The sequence below is a fragment of the Anolis carolinensis genome, chromosome 3, assembly GCF_035594765.1.
Source record: "Anolis carolinensis isolate JA03-04 chromosome 3, rAnoCar3.1.pri, whole genome shotgun sequence".
In the NCBI taxonomy this organism is placed as follows: Eukaryota; Metazoa; Chordata; class Lepidosauria; order Squamata; family Dactyloidae; genus Anolis; species Anolis carolinensis.
In genome coordinates, this window is record NC_085843.1 from 65,307,476 (window position 1) to 65,325,886 (window position 18,411).

The following is an 18,411-nucleotide window of genomic DNA, read 5'->3' on the forward strand; positions in this document are numbered from 1 at the left end:
CTGAAGACTGTCCCTTTTTCTGGGGAAAGAAGGCTCCATTTTGAGAAGCCTCTTGCCTTCTAGACTGAAGAAAAAAGAACTCAGATGTGCTTGTGTGGCCAAGCCAAGCCAACTCTGACAAAGCCATCGTAAGTACTGACCTCTGCCTTTAAAACCAGTGCTGAGCATAGATAGGGAAAGACCTACTCTTTCTCAAAATAGTAGCTTAGCACTGGGGCAGAGAATATCTCAGGATATCTTCTGGAAGAAGTTCTACCTACTTCACCTCAAAAACTAGCTTTGAGCTTAGATAGTTATAGAACTGCTTTTTCTGATAGCTCAGGGCTAGGGTAAAGAGGATCTCAGGATCTCTTCGCCTTTGGAGGAAGTTAAACCAGCAAGTAAAGGGGAAAAGCAAGAAAGAAACATCTGCAAGGTTTTATAAGTTGACTGTTTATATTTGCAACCTTAACTATGTGTGTCAAGTCTTCCATGGACTTTGTGAAAATAAAATTTTATTTGATTGTTCAACTTGGTAGCCTTTGGTTACTGGGATTTCCAGAGCTTCTAAGTAAGGCCCCCACAGTTCACCTGGGCAAAGGAAGAAGCACATCTTAAAGCTTTAAAAGGTGCCTGGGTGTGACGGCATAGGCTGGATGGCCATCTGTAGAGGGTATTTTGATTGTGCTCTTCCTGCATGGCAGGGGGTTGGGTTAGATGGCCCATGTGGTCTCCTCCAGCTCTATTATTCTATGGGTCTATGATTTTAGGTGAGTCATGTGTCAAACTATAATATCATTCTTTGAATGGAAGGTTTCCTGTGAATGGGAGGATTTTCCTTCTATGAATGAAATCTGATTTTGTTCTTGAATACATTGGCAGTAATCTTTGACAATTCCTGGAGAACAGCAAAAGTACCAGCAGACAGGAAACCCCTTCTTCCAGCAATGCCAAGACAGCAGTTGCTTTTGTTCCCTTCCATTTTCATAGACTTAGTCAGTAAAAGAAAACCTGTCCCGTCAGTAGTTATTATACAAAATATCAATTCAGCTTATCATCCTCACTCTCAGTTCTTTTGCCTTGCTTATCTGCTTAAGCAAAAGGCCATACAGTGTCATGAGAGTTCATATATTGCTGAAGAAATATTCTAAGTTAATAATATTAACTTAGAATTAACTTAATATTCTAAAGCCCTAAATGGTTCTGGCCCATCTTACCTGTCCGAACGTATTTCCCCCTATGAGCCTTCTAGAACTCTTAGATCATCGGGGGAGGCCCTGCTCTCGGTCCCACCAGCCTCGCAGGTAAGGCTGGTGGCAACGAGGGATAGGGCCTTCTCGGTGGTGGCTCCTCGGCTGTGGAACACCCTCCCCAGCAACATACGGCAGATACCAACTCTCCTAGGCTTCAGGAAAGCCTTAAAGACATAGCTGTGCACACAAGCTTTTAATGAATAAGAACATGGACTTTACATGACCTGTACGAAGACTTGAGGATTCTGGATGAATGGATTTTAATCTTGGACATTCTTAAAATTTTATATAATGTGATTTTATTTTGTAATGGTACCTGTTTTATATGAACTGTTGTTTTGTAGATTGTTTTATATGAATTGTTGTTTTTACATTGTTTTTAGGCATTGAATTTTTGCCTATTTACTGTAAGCCGCTTTGAGTCTCCTAGGAGAGAAAGGCAGGGTAAAAGTGATGTAAATAAATAAATAAATAAAATAAGTTTGAAATTTGTAAATTGGGGATAATGTAAATTGAGACATGCAGATGTGAATATCAACATGTTATAGCTAGAAACAACCCTGCCAAAATAATACATATAGTGTTGTAGAACATATGCACAAAGTCACTTTGATTATATTCAAATTGTTAATTGTTAATCCTTGATCCCAAATGAAGATAGGGGACTTTTATTTGGATGACTTTAGTCATATGGACAACGATTCTCCCTGGATGAGATGCCTGTGAAATCAGTTTTGCAAAATACGCATCAAGTGATTGTAAAATGCCAGGGATCCAATTAAGTAATGTTTAACAGTCAAACTGCATAGCTGCAATTATTAACAGAGAATACCAGACCCATGAATTTTGGTCATAGAGGTCTGAACTTGTATTTTAATTGAGAGGGCATCTGAAAGTAGAACAACATATAATCTACTCAACCAATTTTACTAATGGGTGATGGGTAATCCTCTTTGTTTTAAAAGCAATTCATGTGCAGAGGAGGTAAATATTTTGTTTAGCTAAAGTGAGGCATGCAAAATAATAAATGCAGCGATTATATTTTGCATAAATAAATTACAAGGAAAACTCTGCTAGCTTTCCTATGAAAATACTGCCAAGTTTCCATGAAGCTTGACCAAATGAACAATCTTGTGAAAAACAGAAAAAATAGAGCTTCACAATGTCCTAAGGAAGAAGACAGATCAAATTATGAAATGGTGAACAAATAAAATACTAATATTAACAACAACAACAACAACAACAACAACAACAACAACAACAACTTTATTGTTGCCTCCATCTCCCTAAGGGATTCAGGGTGGCTGACATATGGCACAAGGTGCCTAAAACAATGCATAAGATAAACAGACAGTACAATACAAAATAAAACCACGAATATATAAAACAATAATTTGAACTCAGGACAGCACCCAATAACCTATAGTGTCTTCTGTAGTAAAAACATGGCCAACTGTAAACAAAAAGAAAGGAAAGGGATAGCGCAAGTTGTAACTAAGGAACAGGGGAATGGAATAAAAGTGCTGAGCTGTATCATAATTGCAAACCATTGGGTTAGATATTCTCAAAGGTTTGTCTAATCATCCAAGTCTTCAATTCCCTCTGGCAGGAGGATAGGGTGGTGGCCTGCCTAATCTCCCTGGGGAGGGTGTTCCAAAGCCATGGGGCCACCACCAAGAAGGCCCTTTACCTCATCCCCACCAACCGTGCTTGTGACAGTGATGGGGCTGCAAGAATGGCCTCTCCGGCAGATCTTAACGCTCATGCAGGTACATGAGGGGGTGGGGGTGGGGATGCAATTGCGAAGATAGGCAGGGTCCGAATGTTGTTGCTGCCTTCCCCCCCACAATACAATCTTATGCATATCTACTCTGGCATATGGCCCACTGTATGGGACTTGTTCAATGTGCATAGGATTGTGGGTGAAGGATTTCACAGGATGGATGAATGAACTTCAGATCCTGTGTGTTCAACTCAGTATAGGTAGAATTCAGTGCATTGGCTCTCATAAACCACACAATATGTGTGGTTCCACAATATGATGCTCCACAAAGGTGCAATTTAATATCAACCTTCCCAACACATTGGAAGGGCACCAGATAGGGGAAGGCTACCATACAAAAATGTGTAGAGAAAAAATAAAAAGAACTTAAGATGTAATATCTTACCATATCACCGGCTGTCCCTAGAGTATGATTCTGCGGTGGAATCCATTGTTCATAAGTCATTACCTTGAACCACAAAAGAGTAAGCAAAATGTATGAGGAATGTCAGTTTTTAAATGTGAGAAAAAGAAAATAGAAAAGAGGAAGAATGGTAGGAAAGAGGCAGTGAGAGTATGTATTGTGAAATTAATTGGGCTGTGTAGAATTCAATTAAAATGCACCGATAATACAAATTTGTTTAGTCTTATCAGTTTCTTTGATACTAAGAACCTCACTCAGGTCTGTTGTTATTTATACATCTAAAGATATAAACGCTGAAGAAAGTTTACAAAGAATGGTAGACTGAAAATAAATTAGAAAGGCAAAAAATCTAGAGTACTCTTTTATGTTTCCTGAATTGCTTTTCAAGGACACAATATAATTTCTCCTACATTCTGCACAACACCTGAATTGTCAGGTTAAGGACTTGTAGAGAACTACAAGAAAGAACAAGGAAACCAAAATTAAAATTCCCCACCTCAAGTATTTCCCCACAGGCTATTATTACTTGTTTAGGTTTATGAGTTGCTCTAACACAAGGCTGCTACAAGTCTAGTTTAAATAAGAAATGTCAACAGCTCTTATATATGTAATCTCTCTTAAATGTGTGCTGTAGTACATCATTAACAATAGACAAAAATCTTAAGGATTTATTCAGTAGTAACTTGAGTGGCCTTCAGATGCATACACATTTACACTAAGCTATGCAGCTTTTAAATCACTGAACATTTACCATTTTAGAACATACCCTATGGAAGCAACCCTTTCTTTATACTGTCTGATAACTTTGAATTTCCCTGCAAACTTGTCTTAGTACATTTTCTCATCTAAACTATATTGTTAAACTTTTCTCATGCTGCAGTGGTCTGCTGTTTTCACCCCTCCATGTTAGGAAATAAAAAGTAATTATATTTTCCTGAATTTCTGTACTCAGTTCTATGCCTACATTTAATCTACATATTAAAAACAACAACAACTTTGTTTTTGTACCCCGCCTCCCCTCTATTCTGCCGTGGTCAGACAACACCTGGAATACTGTGTCCAATTCTGGGCACCGCAATTTAAGGGAGATGTTGACAAGCTGGAATGTGTCCAGAAGAGGGCGACTGTAATGATCAAGGGTCTGGAGAACAAGCCTTATGAGGAGCTACTTAAAGAGCTGGGCATGTTTAGCCTGCAGAAGAGAAGGCTGAGAGGAGACATGATAGCCATTCACAAATATGTGAGAAGGGAGGAGGGAGCAAGCTTTTTTCCTGCTGCCCTGAAGACTAGGATGCGGAACAATGGCTTTAAACTACAGGAAAGGAGATTCCACCTGAACATCAGGAAGAACTACACAGCCCTTAAATAAGCAGAAGTCTACCAAATGAATGAAACTTTATTTATAGCCTGCCCTATCTCCCCGAAGGAACTCAAGGCGGCTCATAACAAAATATTAAGTGCTGACAATAATACAAAAACAAATCAATAAATAAATCAGAACAACTCAGTAAATTATAAATCAAAATAAATGAACAAGACGTAAAAGAAAGTCCAAATAATTACTAACATATTAAATCATTAAAATATCATTTAAAATCTCTAAAATCGGGCTAACATTAGGGGGTTTTTTTTGGGGGGGGGGGGTGGAAGACAAGCTAACAGGGTGGGTGCTAGCAGCTAGGTAAGGTGCAAATAGATATACTTAATCCTCCTCTCCGTAAGCTAAATTGCATAAATATGTTTTTAATAGCTTTTTAAGGAGAGGAGGGAGGAGTCAATGTTTAACTCTTTGGGGGAGGGAATTCCAGATGTGGAGAGCAATCATGGAGAAGGTCCTCTCTCTCTCGTTCCCAACAGCTGTATTTGAGATGTTGTGGTACCAAGAGGAGCCCCCCTCTGCTGACCGCAGTGCTCGTGTTGGTTTATATGCAGAGATGCAGTTTTTCAAATAGTATGGGCCCCAGCCATTTATGGCTTTATAGGTAACTAGCTGTGCCCGGCCACGCGTTGCTGTGGTGAAGTCTGGTGGTATGGGAAATAAAGTATTGAGGAATTGGTGGTAGTTAAGGTAAAGGTTAAACATTTTCCCCTGACATTAAGTCCAGTCATGTCTGACTCTGGGGGTTGGTGCTCATCTCCATTTCTAAGCTGAAGAGCCGGCATTGTCCGTAGACTCCTCCAAGGTCATGTGGCCGGCATGACTGCATGCTGCGCTGTTACCTTCCCACTGGAGCAGTACCTATTGATGCACTCACATTTGCATGTTTTTGAACTTCTGGGTTGGCAGAAGCTGGGGCTAACAGTGAGGGCTCTCTCCGCTCCCCCAATTCAAACCTTTGGTCCAGAAATTCAGCAGCTCAGTGCTTTAACACGCTGCGCCAACAGGGGATATTATTTCCTAAAGGTTGTGAATATACAATATTTCTGATGGTTTTTTTTTTGTCTATTGGAGGCAAGTATGAATGCTGCAATTAGGAAAAATGATCAGGATGTAATAGCCTTGCAGCTTTAAAGCCTGGCTGTTTCCTCCCTGAGTGAATTTTTTGTTGGGAGGTGTTAGCTGGCCCTGATTGTTTCCTGTCTGGAATTCCCTTGTTTTCAGAGTGGTGTTGTTTGCGATATTTTATATGCTTCTACTGTTTGTGGCCCTGAGAAAACAGAGGATTTGCCAGACTTTGATGATGGGAATACTTTGTTGGGAGGTGTTAGCTGGCCCTGATTGTTTCCTGTGTGGAATTCCCCTGTTTTCAGAGTGTTGTTCTTTATTTAGTGTTCTGATTTTAGAGATTGTACTGTTCTGTTTTATTATACCACAGTAATTTTTATATATTCTGATTTTAGTGTTTTTGAATACTTGGAGCCAGATTGTATTCATTTTCACGGTTGACCGCAACACAATAATAATAATAATAATAATAATAATAATAATAATAATAATAGTAATAATAATAATGACTTTGGTAATACACAGTGCTTCACTCCCTTCTCAGCTTCCTTTCTGGAAGAATCCTTTCTTGGGAGGTGTTAGCTGGCCCTGATTGTTTCCTTTGTGGAATTTCCAATTTCCCTGCTTTCAGACTGTTGGTCTTTATTTACTGTCCTGGTTTTAGAGATTATATTGTCCTGCATTATTCTATCCCAGTAATTATTTCATATTAAAGTAGAATCTCACTTATCCAACATTCGCTTATACAATGTTTTGGATTATCCAACGCAGTCTGCCTTTTCATAATCAATGTTTTTGTAGTCAGTGTTTTAAATTCATTGTGATATTTTAGTGGTAAATTTGTAAATACAGTACAGTAGAGTCTCACTTATCCAACATAAACGGGCCGGCAGAATGTTGGATAAGCGAATATGTTGGATAATAAGGAGGCATTAAGGAAAAGCCTATTAAACATCAAATTAGGTTATGATTTTACAAATGAAGCACCAAAACATCATGTTATACAACAAATTTAGCAGAAAAAGTAGTTCAATACACAGTAATGCTATGTAGTAATTACTGTATTTATGAATTTAGCACCAAAATATCACGATATATTGAAAATATTGACTACAAAAATGCATTGGATAATCCAGAACGTTGGATAAGTGAGTGTTGGATAAGTGAGACTCTACTGTAATTACTACATAGCATTACTGCGCATGGAACTACTTTTTCTGACAAATTTGTTGTATAATATGATGTTTTGGTGCTTAACTTGTATAAGGCTTACCTAATTTGATGTTTAATCGGCTTTTCCTGAATCCCTTCTTATTATCCAACATATTATCTTATCCTGCCGGCCTGTTTATGTTGGATAAGTGAGACTCTACTGTATATTGATAATCTTATATTATCTGCTTAGAACTGGATTATATGAGGCCCCTTCTTCACAGCTGTATAAAATGCACCCTGAAGTGGATTATATGGTAGTGTGGAGTCATAGAATCATAGAATCATAGAATCGTAGAGTTGGAAGAGACCACATGGGCCATCTAGTCCAACCCCCTGCTAAGAAGCAGGAAATCGCATTCAAAGCACCCCCGACAGATGGCCATCCAGCCTCTGCTTAAAAGCCTCCAAGGAAGGAGCCTCCACCACGGCCCCGGGGAGAGAGTTCCACTGTCGAACAGCTCTCACAGTGAGGAAGTTCTTCCTGATGTTCAGGTGGAATCTCCTTTCCTGTAGTTTGAAGCCATTGTTCCGTGTCCTAGTCTGCAGGGCAGCAGAAAACAAGCTTGCTCCCTCCTCCCTATGACTTCCCTTCACGTATTTGTACATGGCTATCATGTCTCCGCTCAGCCTTCTCTTCTGCAGGCTAAACATGCCCAGCTCTTTAAGCCGCTCCTCATAGGGCTTGTTCTCCAGACCCTTAATCATTTTAGTCGCCCTCCTCTGGACGCTTTCCAGCTATTCCCCTATTGATGCAGGCCAGAATCCCATTGGCTTTTTTAGCAGCCGCATCACATTGTTGGCTCATGTTTAACTTGTTGTCCACAAGGACTCCAAGGTCTTTTTCGCACACACTGCTGTCAAGCCAGGCGTCCCCCATTCTGTATCTTTGATTTCCATTTTTTCTGCCGAAGTGAAGTATCTTGCATTTGTCCCTGTTGAACTTCATTTTGTTAGTTTTGGCCCATCTCTCTAGTCTGTCAAGATCGTTTTGAATTCTGCTCCTGTCTTCTGGAGTGTTAGCTATCCCTCCCAGTTTTGTGTCGTCTGCAAACTTGATGATCGTGCCTTCTAACCCTTCGTCTAAGTCGTTAATAAAGATGTTGAACAGAACCGGGCCCAGGATGGAGCCCTGCGGCACTCCACTTGTCACTTCTTTCCATGATGAAGACGACGCATTGGTGAGCACCCTTTGGGTTCGTTCGCTTAGCCAATTACAGATCCACCTAACCGTAGTTTTGTCTAGCCCACATTTTACTAGTTTGTTTGCCAGAAGTTCGTGGGGGACTTTGTCGAAGGCCTTACTGAAATCCAGGTACGCTACATCCACAGCATTCCCTGTATCGACCCAACTCGTAACTCTATCGAAAAAAGAGATCAGATTAGTCTGGCATGACTTGTTTTTGGTAAATCCGTGTTGACTATTAGCAATGACCGCATTTGTTTCTAAGTGTTCGCAGACCACTTCCTTAATGATCTTTTCCAGAATTTTGCCTGGTATTGATGTGAGGCTGACCGGACGGTAATTGTTTGGGTCGTTCTTTTTTCCCTTCTTGAAGATAGGGACCACATTCGCCCTCCTCCAATCTGCTGGAGTTCTCCAAGAACTCTCGAAGATAATTGCCAGTGGTTCTGAAATAACTTCTGCTAGTTCCTTCAGTACTCTTGGGTGTAGCTGATCTGGCCCTGGGGACTTGAATTCGTTTAGAGTGGCCAGGTGTTCCTGGACAACTTGTTTCCCTATTTGGGGTTGGATTTCCCCCAATCCTTCGTCCATTCCGTGTTGTTGAGGTTGAAGATGGCTTTCTTTTTCTGACAAGACCGAGGCAAAGAAGGCATTAAGTAGTTCTGCCTTTTCCCTGTCCCCTGTCGCCATCACCCCATCTTCTCCTTGCAATGGCCCTATCGCCTCCTTTTTCTTCCTTTTTCTACCAACGTAAGCAAAAAAGCCTTTTTTGTTGTTTTTTATGTCCCTGGCAAGCCTGAGCTCATTTTGCGCTTTAGCCTTGCGAACCTTTTCCCTACAGGTGTTGGCTATACGTTCGAATTCTTCTTTGGTGATTTCTCCCCTTTTCCACTTCTTGTGCATGTCACTTTTGAGCTTTAGCTCAGTTAGAAGTTCTTTGGACATCCATTCTGGCTTCTTTGCACTTGTCTTATTTTTCTTCTTTGTTGGCACTGTTTGCATTTGCGTCTTGAGTATTTCACTTTTGAAAAACTCCCATCCATCCTTAACTCCCTTGTTTTTTAATATCGGCGTCCATGGAATGCCGCTCAGTAATTCCTTCATTTTTTGGAAGTCAGCTCTCTTAAAGTCCAGAATGCGTGTTTGAATTGTCTTAGTTTCAGCATTCCTTTGTATTGCAAACTGCAGGAGCACATGGTCACTTGCCCCTAAGGATCCAACCACTTCAACTGTATTGATCAGGTCTTCCACATTTGTTAAGATTAGATCAAGAGTTGCTGATCCCCTTGTTGCCTCTTCTACCTTCTGGACCATAAAATTATCTGCAAGGCAAGTGAGGAATTTGTTGGACTTTGTACTCTTGGCTGAGTTTGTTTTCCAGCAGATATCGGGATAATTGAAATCGCCCATGACTACTATATCTCTTCTTTGTGCCTGTTTGGTCAGCTGTTGACAGAAGGCTTCATCAAGTCCTTCATCCTGACTCGGAGGTCTGTAGTAGACACCCACGACAAGATCTTTTTGAGTCCCGGTTCCCTTGATTCTTATCCAGATGCTTTCAAGCTGGTTTCCCGGATTACAGTCTTGCATTTCTTCTGCAACGTAACTGTTTTTGACATATAAAGCTACTCCCCCTCCTCTCCCCTTTGTTCTATTTATGTGAAAGAGGTTATAGCCCTCAATGGTTAAATTCCAGTGATGGGAGTCATCCCACCAGGTTTCAGTGATGCCTATGACATCGTATGTGTGGTGCTGTGCTAGGAGTTGGAGTTCATCTTGCTTATTTCCCATGCTCTGAGCATTAGTGTAAAGACATGTAAGCCCCTGTGACCTCCCCTCGAACTGTTTATTTGGGATTATTGTGCTCTCTGTACTTGGTCCTTGCTGTGTTTGTGCAGCCCTCCGTTTAGCCTTTCGGCGGTTCCCTGTGGTCGTGGGTAATATAGTGTTCGCCAAGCTGTTGTTCCCCTCCCCCAGTGGATCTAGTTTAAAGTGCGCCTGATGAGGTTTGTGAGTCTGTGTGCAAAAAGATGTTTTCCTACTTGTGTGAGATGCACCCCATCGCTTGCCAGTAGTCCATCCTCTTGGAAGAGTAGACCATGGTCAAGGAAGCCAAAATGCTCCTCTTGACACCATTTTCTGAGCCAGTTATTGACCTGTACTATTTTTCCGGCCCTTGTAGAGCCGTGTCCTACAACAGGGAGGAGGGATGAAAAGGTTCCTGATCATGGTCTTGGTGGTGTTGGTGTGATGCAGGCTGCTGATCTACAGCAGCGTGTTGTGCAGTGTCCAAGAAGAGCTCGAGTGCCTGAATGTCCTTAAGGGTCTTAATACGGTGCTCGAGCTGTTGGATCCTCTGCTCCATCAGAGTCATCTGTTTGCATTTGGAGCAGATGTAGTTGTCTAGTTTTTGTGTGAAAAAGCAGAACATGCCACAGCTGGTGCATGTGATGGGAATGTTTTGCTTTTGTTGCATCTCTTGGTGAGCGTGGTGGCCAAGTGGGATCTTTGTACAGTTAAGTAATATGCACGCACTTTATGTGCAAACTGCAATAAACCACCTCTTTGTGTATTTGTTTATGTTGCTTTGTTTCCTGTATGTACTGCAAAGGATAGTTAGTAAAGGTGCCACTGGCAAATATAGCTTTCCCAGAAACTCAATCACAGGAGCCAAGCCCACACTCAGTTTAAAATCTTAGCCAAATCTTAGCCAAATCCTACCTGAAGCCAGGGAGCAAAAATGTCCTCCTGCTGCCTCTGCTTCTGCGAGAACCAACTCGCAAGATAGTCAAGATAATCCAGTGCAAAGCAGATAATATAAGATTATAAATGGGTTATATAGCTGTGTGGAAGGACCTTGAGTTTACACTGCCATATAATCCAATGCAAATTAGATAATCTGTGGAAGAAGCCTAAGTGAGGCCTAAGTCTGCCTGTCCCCTAACTGAACCCTGGCTGTCCCTTGGCTGAGTTGGTTGCTTGGAGACCAAGTGGGCAGAGATTAGCCCTCTAAACTGGCAGCAATTGGATGCCATCACTCATTTATATATATAGATAACAAACACTTTGTCCAAAGAGGCCCACAGAGGAGGAATGGTGGTCGCAGGAAAGAAGAGAAGTTTCTAGTCCTGACAGGCCACTCATTTCTTATGGCAAATGAGCAGCCAAGAATCCTAAGGAGGAACAGCCACCATTACTGAGAACTAAAACTAAAATTATCTGTTTTCAAGCAGATGTTAGATTGGGTTGCTATGAGTTTTCCGGGCTGTATGGCCATGTTCCAGAAACATTCTCTCTGACCCACATCTATGGCATGCATCCTCAGAGGTCCTGAGGTCTGTTGGAAACTAGGCAAGTGGGGTTTATGTATCTGTAGAACGTCCAGGGTTAGACTGTCATCTGTCAGAAGCAATTTGATTGTGTGTCCCTGCATGGTAGGGTTGGACTGGATGGTCCTTGTGGTCTCTTCAACTCTATAATTCTATGACTATGATAACAAAAAAGATGGCTCCATAATGAGTCTAGAGTCCCTCAGAAAGTATGCCCAGGGACCCTCCTAAATATTCCAAAGAATTATTCATTGAAGGAAATCATCACTTCCATTATTATTAAGGCAATCTATAACAGACCAACTTTTGGCTTAAGAAGAAAAGACAAACATTGATGAGGAAAAGAAACATTGTCTTCATTTTTAAAAATCCTTTCACTGATTTCAGAGTCATCAATAACGACAGCATCATTAGCAACACCTATTTCTGCTGTGTCTTCTTATTCCTGGGTATTCAGCAACTGATGAATCATTAATTACTTTTATATTATTATGCACAGGCCCAAGGGTCAGGCTTCCTTAATTGCTCATGCTAGTGGGTTAATTAATGTAGTCTTCTGTAGAGGACTGCCTGGAGACATCGTATATGTTTATAAAATTGAGAAGTATTCTGGACACATATGCCAAAGCTGAAGTTGCTATATTGATCAGAGCACTTAATACAGGCTTGTGTCAGATAAATTCCCAACATCCTAATTCAATGGCAGACAAATTTTATAAATATATATTAACAGGCTGCAAAGTATTCCATGCATGTGGTCACACAAAAGAAAAGTGGCATCTTGCTAAAGAAGAACAAGTTAATTAAAAAAGATAAAATACTTCAAATGCTTTGTTTGCAAAATACAAACATGCACTGATTGTGCAAGCTGTAGTACATTTGAGGAGTGCATGCAAGGAAACAGCTGAAACATCCTTGTGCAAATAGATATCCATCTTCTATTTTTGCAATGCTTTGCTTCCTCACAAACCAAGAATGCTACTGATTGAGCCAGGGTGCTAGAAGTACTGTGCTTGTTATGTGCATGCAGGAATAACCCACTACATTTCTAGGTACAATTCAATGCATATGTCTCTGTCCTGTCCCCACTGTAAGTGGACTTCTGGCTTTGGGAACATTACTTGGCTCCAGGGCACAAGTAAACTACAATAACACAACCATCTTACTGGTCCATTTCTCTTGTGAAAAATGTAGGCACACTGCATAGCAGTTTAATGGCCATGGTTTCATCCTACAGAATCCTACCTGGATGAACAATTAGGATTCTGTATTACAGCACTAGAGTTTGCCAACAACACCAAACTCCACACTCCAAGATATTGTAGGAAAGAACTATGGCATTCAAATACTGTAAAACTGATACAATTTTGTGAAGTCTTCCAGCACAGTGATAATAAAAATAACAGCCACCTCATAAAATGAAAAGGTATATTAACATCTCAATTGAAGACACATGGTCCTATTGCCCTACTTGGACTACTGTTTCAATAGAAGTAGCCATGTCAATCTGCTGCAGCAGCCACATGAAGTGTTGAGCCATTTCAAAGATGAAGAAATTTATTACTATAAACTTTCAAGGATTACAGTCAAAATTACCTGACATGTTGTTTCTTCTATTCTTGTTTCCTGTAGTAAATGGAACCTTTCACCAATGATAATATCTTCATTTATTTCTGTACAAGGGTAGAGAACATGGATTAGAACATTACAGTTATTATTACTATCATGGTTAAACCAGATTGTTTTAAACATTAAGGTAATAGGCCTGGTATTCGACATGGGTTTCTTAGAGTAAATCTACACTGTAGAATTAATGCAGATTTACACAACTTTAAATACGATGGCTCAATGCCATGGAGTCATGGGAGTTGTAGTTTCACAAGTCCTTTAGACCTTTCTGCCAAAGACTGCTAGTGCCTAACTACATATCCCAGCTTTTCATAGCATTAAGCCATGACCGATAAAGTGATGCTGAATTGCATTAATTCTACAGTTCAGTGCACCCTTAGTTCCATTTGTGTAACTAAGGGCCCTTCCACACAGCCCTACGTCCCAGAATATCAAGGCAGAAAATCCCACATTATCTGACTCAGATAACCCCGTTCAAAGCAGATATTGTGGGATTTTCTGCCTTGATATTCTTGGATATATGGCTGTGTCAAAGGTCAGACGCCAACTGAAAGCAAAATATAGTTTATTTAAGCAATAACTCAAAAACAGCTCAGTAAATTGTCAGAGGCTTAAAACACTTAAACTTCAGTGTTATTAAGCAGTCAAAACAGAATAAACGCCAAAAACGTGAACTGTCATATAATCCGGATTAACCAGAGATAATCCGGATTTAATTTAAAGTACTTGAATTCAGCCCAAAAGCACTAAACAGACTTAAAATGGCAAAACAAACAAAGGTAAATAGCTATGAACCCCCCAAAACTTCCCCGAAAGCCAGAAGTACAGCAGCGATTCCAAACTTAAGTAAAAACCCAAACCAGGCTAAAAGCGCTTCGCCATAAGCGGCACAAACAAGCCAAACTGGAAAACGCTGAGGAATTAGCGGCAAGCCGCTGCAGAGTCGAAAGCCAGGCCAGGAGTTAGAGGAGCGTAGCGTTGTAACGAAGTCAAGCTGGTCCGAAGTCGGGATAAGGAAACAGCATCAGGGTCGAGAATGAAGCCAGCAGTCAGCAACAGTAGACAGCCACGGAGATGAGAACAATGCCAAGCCGAGTTTGGGAGCTAAGAGATAAGCCAAGTTGAGTTTCAGTCCAAGGTCCAAAGGGTGAAGTCATCACAAGAAGGTCCACGTCATGGGATGGCACAAAAAGCCAAGACAACGAAGGCGAACAGCAGATCGGTTGCAAAGTCCCAAGCCAGTCTTCAGAATCACGTACAGGAAACCCAATGGCGCCCAGCAACACCTTGCCACAGGCAAAGAATAGCGGCCAAAAATCCCCAATTTATTTAGGTTTCCTTGGGTGTCCAAACTTCCAATGCCCTAGGGTCAGGTGTCCCAAGTTCCTCATCAGAATCTGAGCTCCAAACAGTCAATGCCCTAGGATCAGGCGTCCCAAACTCCTCATCAGAATCAAGATCACCCTGCCCACACCCAACTCTGTCCACACCTGTGGAACTACCCTCATTCCTCCAGGCAGACCATGTGAGATCTGCTTCTGAAGATACCCAAGCCTCTCCAGCGTCCACAGCATCCATGGACCCAGATTCCTCCCCAAGATCCTCCGGAGCCCGTGCCCAATCTATGCCAACTTCCACCGCCACCACCGGTTCCTCAGCATCCATTTCCACCTCAAGATCCCCTCCCAAATCCCCACATGAATCCTCCTCGGAAGACTCCCCATCAATCTCCCTGATTCTGTTCCTGTGTAAATCTTCCAGTGAGCCCTCCTCGTGAGGATTCTTCCTTCCTCTCCTGATCCCACCATTATCACTCACAGCCACAGAAGACTCATTCACAACAGGCTGTGTGGAAGGGCCCTAAGTAACATACTCTGGCCAGATCTCTGCAACCTACTTTAATTGGCATCAGCTGCTCTGAGGGCCCTTCCACACAGCCATATACCTCAGAATATGAAGGCAGAAAATCCCACAATATCTGCTTCGAACTGGGTTATCTGAGTCCACACTGCCATATATTCCAGTTCAAAGCAGAAAATGTGGGATTTTATTCAGCTGTGTGGAAGGGCCTTGAGAGAGGGTCCATTCTGCTGGGGATTGGGGCTTGTGTGGATGATGCTTCAACCCCTTCTACCCAACAAGTGGTGCTGCAACTTCATCTACCAATACTCCAGTCACAAGGAGAACAGATTTCTTTCCCTGTGTTCCATGGGCAATGAAATAGTTAAGGAAATGTTGAAAGCTAAAAATAAGCTCTTGAATAGCCTATTTAAAATCGATGGCTTTAGGGGGCTTAATGTTAAGCTTATGGTTTAAGGTTTCATTCATCAGGTTCTAGTGTTCTGTGGGGTCAGGCACTTAATCCTCACACCAATTGTCTTTGAAAAGGAAGGCCAAGGAAGGAAAAGGGAGAAAAGAGGGAGCTTGCTCTACTTCCCAGTGTGTTCAAAGTAATTAGGATTTTTGTTGCATTATGAGTCAAGACTTGCCATGATCTTTTGTCAACTCCCTCACCTAAACTACATAAGCTAAATCTTGAGAAGGATCATAAAAAATCAGCTGTTTTTTCAAGCTATTTGGTTGTGCCCACAAGCATATAGAGGGCTTGTGTTTCATGCTGGCTCTCTTTCTGTTGCTTTAAATTGTTGTCAGCTTGGCTTTGACTTATGAAAACCCTATGAATGAGAGTCCTCCAAGACACCCACTTACCATCACGCCTGCAAAGGCTTTACAAAGTCAAGGCCTTGACTTCCTTGGCAGAATCTTTCGACCTGCAAGATATTCTTCCTCTTTCCCAACTGCCTTCCACTTTTGAAAGCACAACCACCTTTTCTTACATGTCAACTCATGATACAGCCAAAGTATGATAGCCTTATTGTGGTAATTTTGACTTCTACGGAGTGTCCAGGCCTAATTTTCTGTCAGAGTCATTTGTCTTTCTGATAGGCTGTGATAACTCCAAAACTTTCCTTTAGATCTCACTAGAAGTAGAAAAAAAGATGGAAGGAAGCCTGAAATGAGTGTATAAGAGAGATTTATAGGAACAGAAACAACATTTATCCTCTAATAAAGTTTCCATGCAACTTACAAACAACTTATGGGTCAAGGTAGAAATTAATTCTATGGGTTAATTTTATCCAGATATTACTCAGCATGGTGAGTGGTTAAGGATGTGGGGAACTACAGTAGTACAATACTGGAAGGAAACATGTTCCAAGTCCTGTTCTATGTGGATATTTTTCCCTTACATAGAATCATAAAATCATAGAATAGTAGAGTTGGAAGAGACCTCATGGGCCGTCCAGTCCAACCCCCTGCCAAGAAGCAGGAAATCGCATTCAAAGCACCCCCAACAGATGGGCATCCAGCCTCTGCTTAAAAGCCTCCAAAGAAGGAGCCTCCACCACAGTCTGGGAGAGAGAGAGTTCCACTGCTGAACAGCTCTCACAGTGAGGAAGTTCTTCCTGATGTTCAGGTGGAATCTCCTTTCCTGCAGTTTGAAGCCATTGTTCCGCATCCTAGTCTGCAGGGCAGCAGAAAACAAGCTTGCTCCCTCCTCCTTATTACTTCCCTTCACGTATTTGTACATGGCTATCATGTCTCCTCTCAGCCTTCTCTTCTGCAGGCTAAATATGCCCAGTTCTTTAAGCCGCTCCTCATAGGGCTTGTTCTCCAGACCCTTGATCATTTTAGTTGCCCTCCTCTGGACGCTTTCCAGCTTGTCAACATCTCCCTTCAATTGTGGTGCCCAGAATTGAACACAATATTCCAGGTGTGGTCTGACCAAGGCAGAATAGAGGGGTAGCATGACTTCCCTGGATCTAGACGCTATACCCCTATTGATGCAGGCAGAGGCGGTTCAACCACCAGGCCAACTAGGCAGTTGCCTGTGGCGCCATCTTGTCGGGGGCGCCATCGAGGCAATTCCTGTCTCCTGCGGCCTGCCTCCGCAAGGTATTGAACTGCTTTTTCTGTTGATTTGTTGTAAAACATGATGTTTTAGTGTTTAATTTGTAAAATCTTAATGTAATTTGATGTTTAATAGGCTTTTCCTTAATCCCTCCTTATTATCAAACATTTTCGCTTATCCAACACTTTTATTTTTCAGTGATTGGTTTGGGGGGGGGGCAAAATTCTGTTCGCCTACACTTGAAAAATACCTAGGGCCGGCTCTGGATGCAGGCCAAAATCCCGTTGGCTTTCTTAGCAGCTGCATCACATTGCTGGCTGATGTTTAACTTGTTGTCCACAAGGACTCCGAGATCTTTTTCAAATGTACTGCTGTCTAGCAGTACAAAGCAATAGAAGAGGTATGAGTATACCTTTAGATGGTAATGCAATTAGTTTCCTTCCCAAGAATGCAAGACCAGAAGTCCAGCTAAAGGATATCAGTGGGACTTTTATCTAGACAGAAATGCTCAGCACTATGGTGGATTTTTCCTTTTATCTATAGGGATGTTCCTCTTAGAAAACAGTCTGTCTCTACGCCTTCACCTAACATCTGCTGTGTTGCCAATATATGACAGACAGCACCATACTAATCGACCATTATGGCTCAATAACCCAGCAGCCACACATGAGTTTTCTACTGATCTATAAGCTACAGGGAGCATTTAATACAAGCACTGCAATTCCTTACTTCAACTTTCCTTTTTATTTAAAGAGCCTATTTCTCCCTTGGGGAAGAGTCAACCCTCCCCACCAGAGGCCTTGACAAATTATTTCACTGTTTTCCTCGGTGCCCTTTAAAATGTTTTGTGGAAAATGCAAAATCAGCTGAAATGCATTTTGCAATTACCTTCAGACTGACAGTGCCTTCTGAGGTACAAATCATTTTCCTGCTTCTTGGGAATCTGCCCAAATGTGCCATTCACATTTTTTCTATATAAACGTGAAGCATAGAAATTCAGTTTTCGGCATTCATATCCAATTAGCATTGAGAATACATATCAATCAATTTGAATGGGTAATTTCCTCGAGAAAGCTTCCGGAGTAGAAAAATGTTTTGATCAATTGGCACAATCCAATTCTCAGGTTTCTTTTGTAAATACATTTTTACTATGGGGTGTTTGTGCATTCCAAGGGGTCTAACGTGGCTCTACACCAATGGTTCTCAACCTGTGGTTCCCCAGATGTTTTGGCCTTCAAATCCCAGAAATCCTAATAGCTAGTAAACTGGCTGGGATTTCTG

At 41.5% G+C, this 18,411-nt stretch overlaps 1 protein-coding gene across 1 annotated transcript in view; it reads right to left on the bottom strand.

Moving 5' to 3' along the window:
* samsn1 (SAM domain, SH3 domain and nuclear localization signals 1) overlaps positions 1 to 18,411 on the bottom strand; it is a 134,964-nt gene that overhangs the window by 88,971 nt on the left and 27,582 nt on the right. The window contains exons 5-6 of the mRNA XM_016995499.2: positions 13,188 to 13,264; positions 3,401 to 3,463 (exon numbers count right to left, since the gene is read on the bottom strand). Of these exons, the coding sequence (XP_016850988.2) occupies positions 3,401 to 3,463; positions 13,188 to 13,264 (140 nt within the window). The remainder of the gene's footprint in view (positions 1 to 3,400; positions 3,464 to 13,187; positions 13,265 to 18,411) is intronic.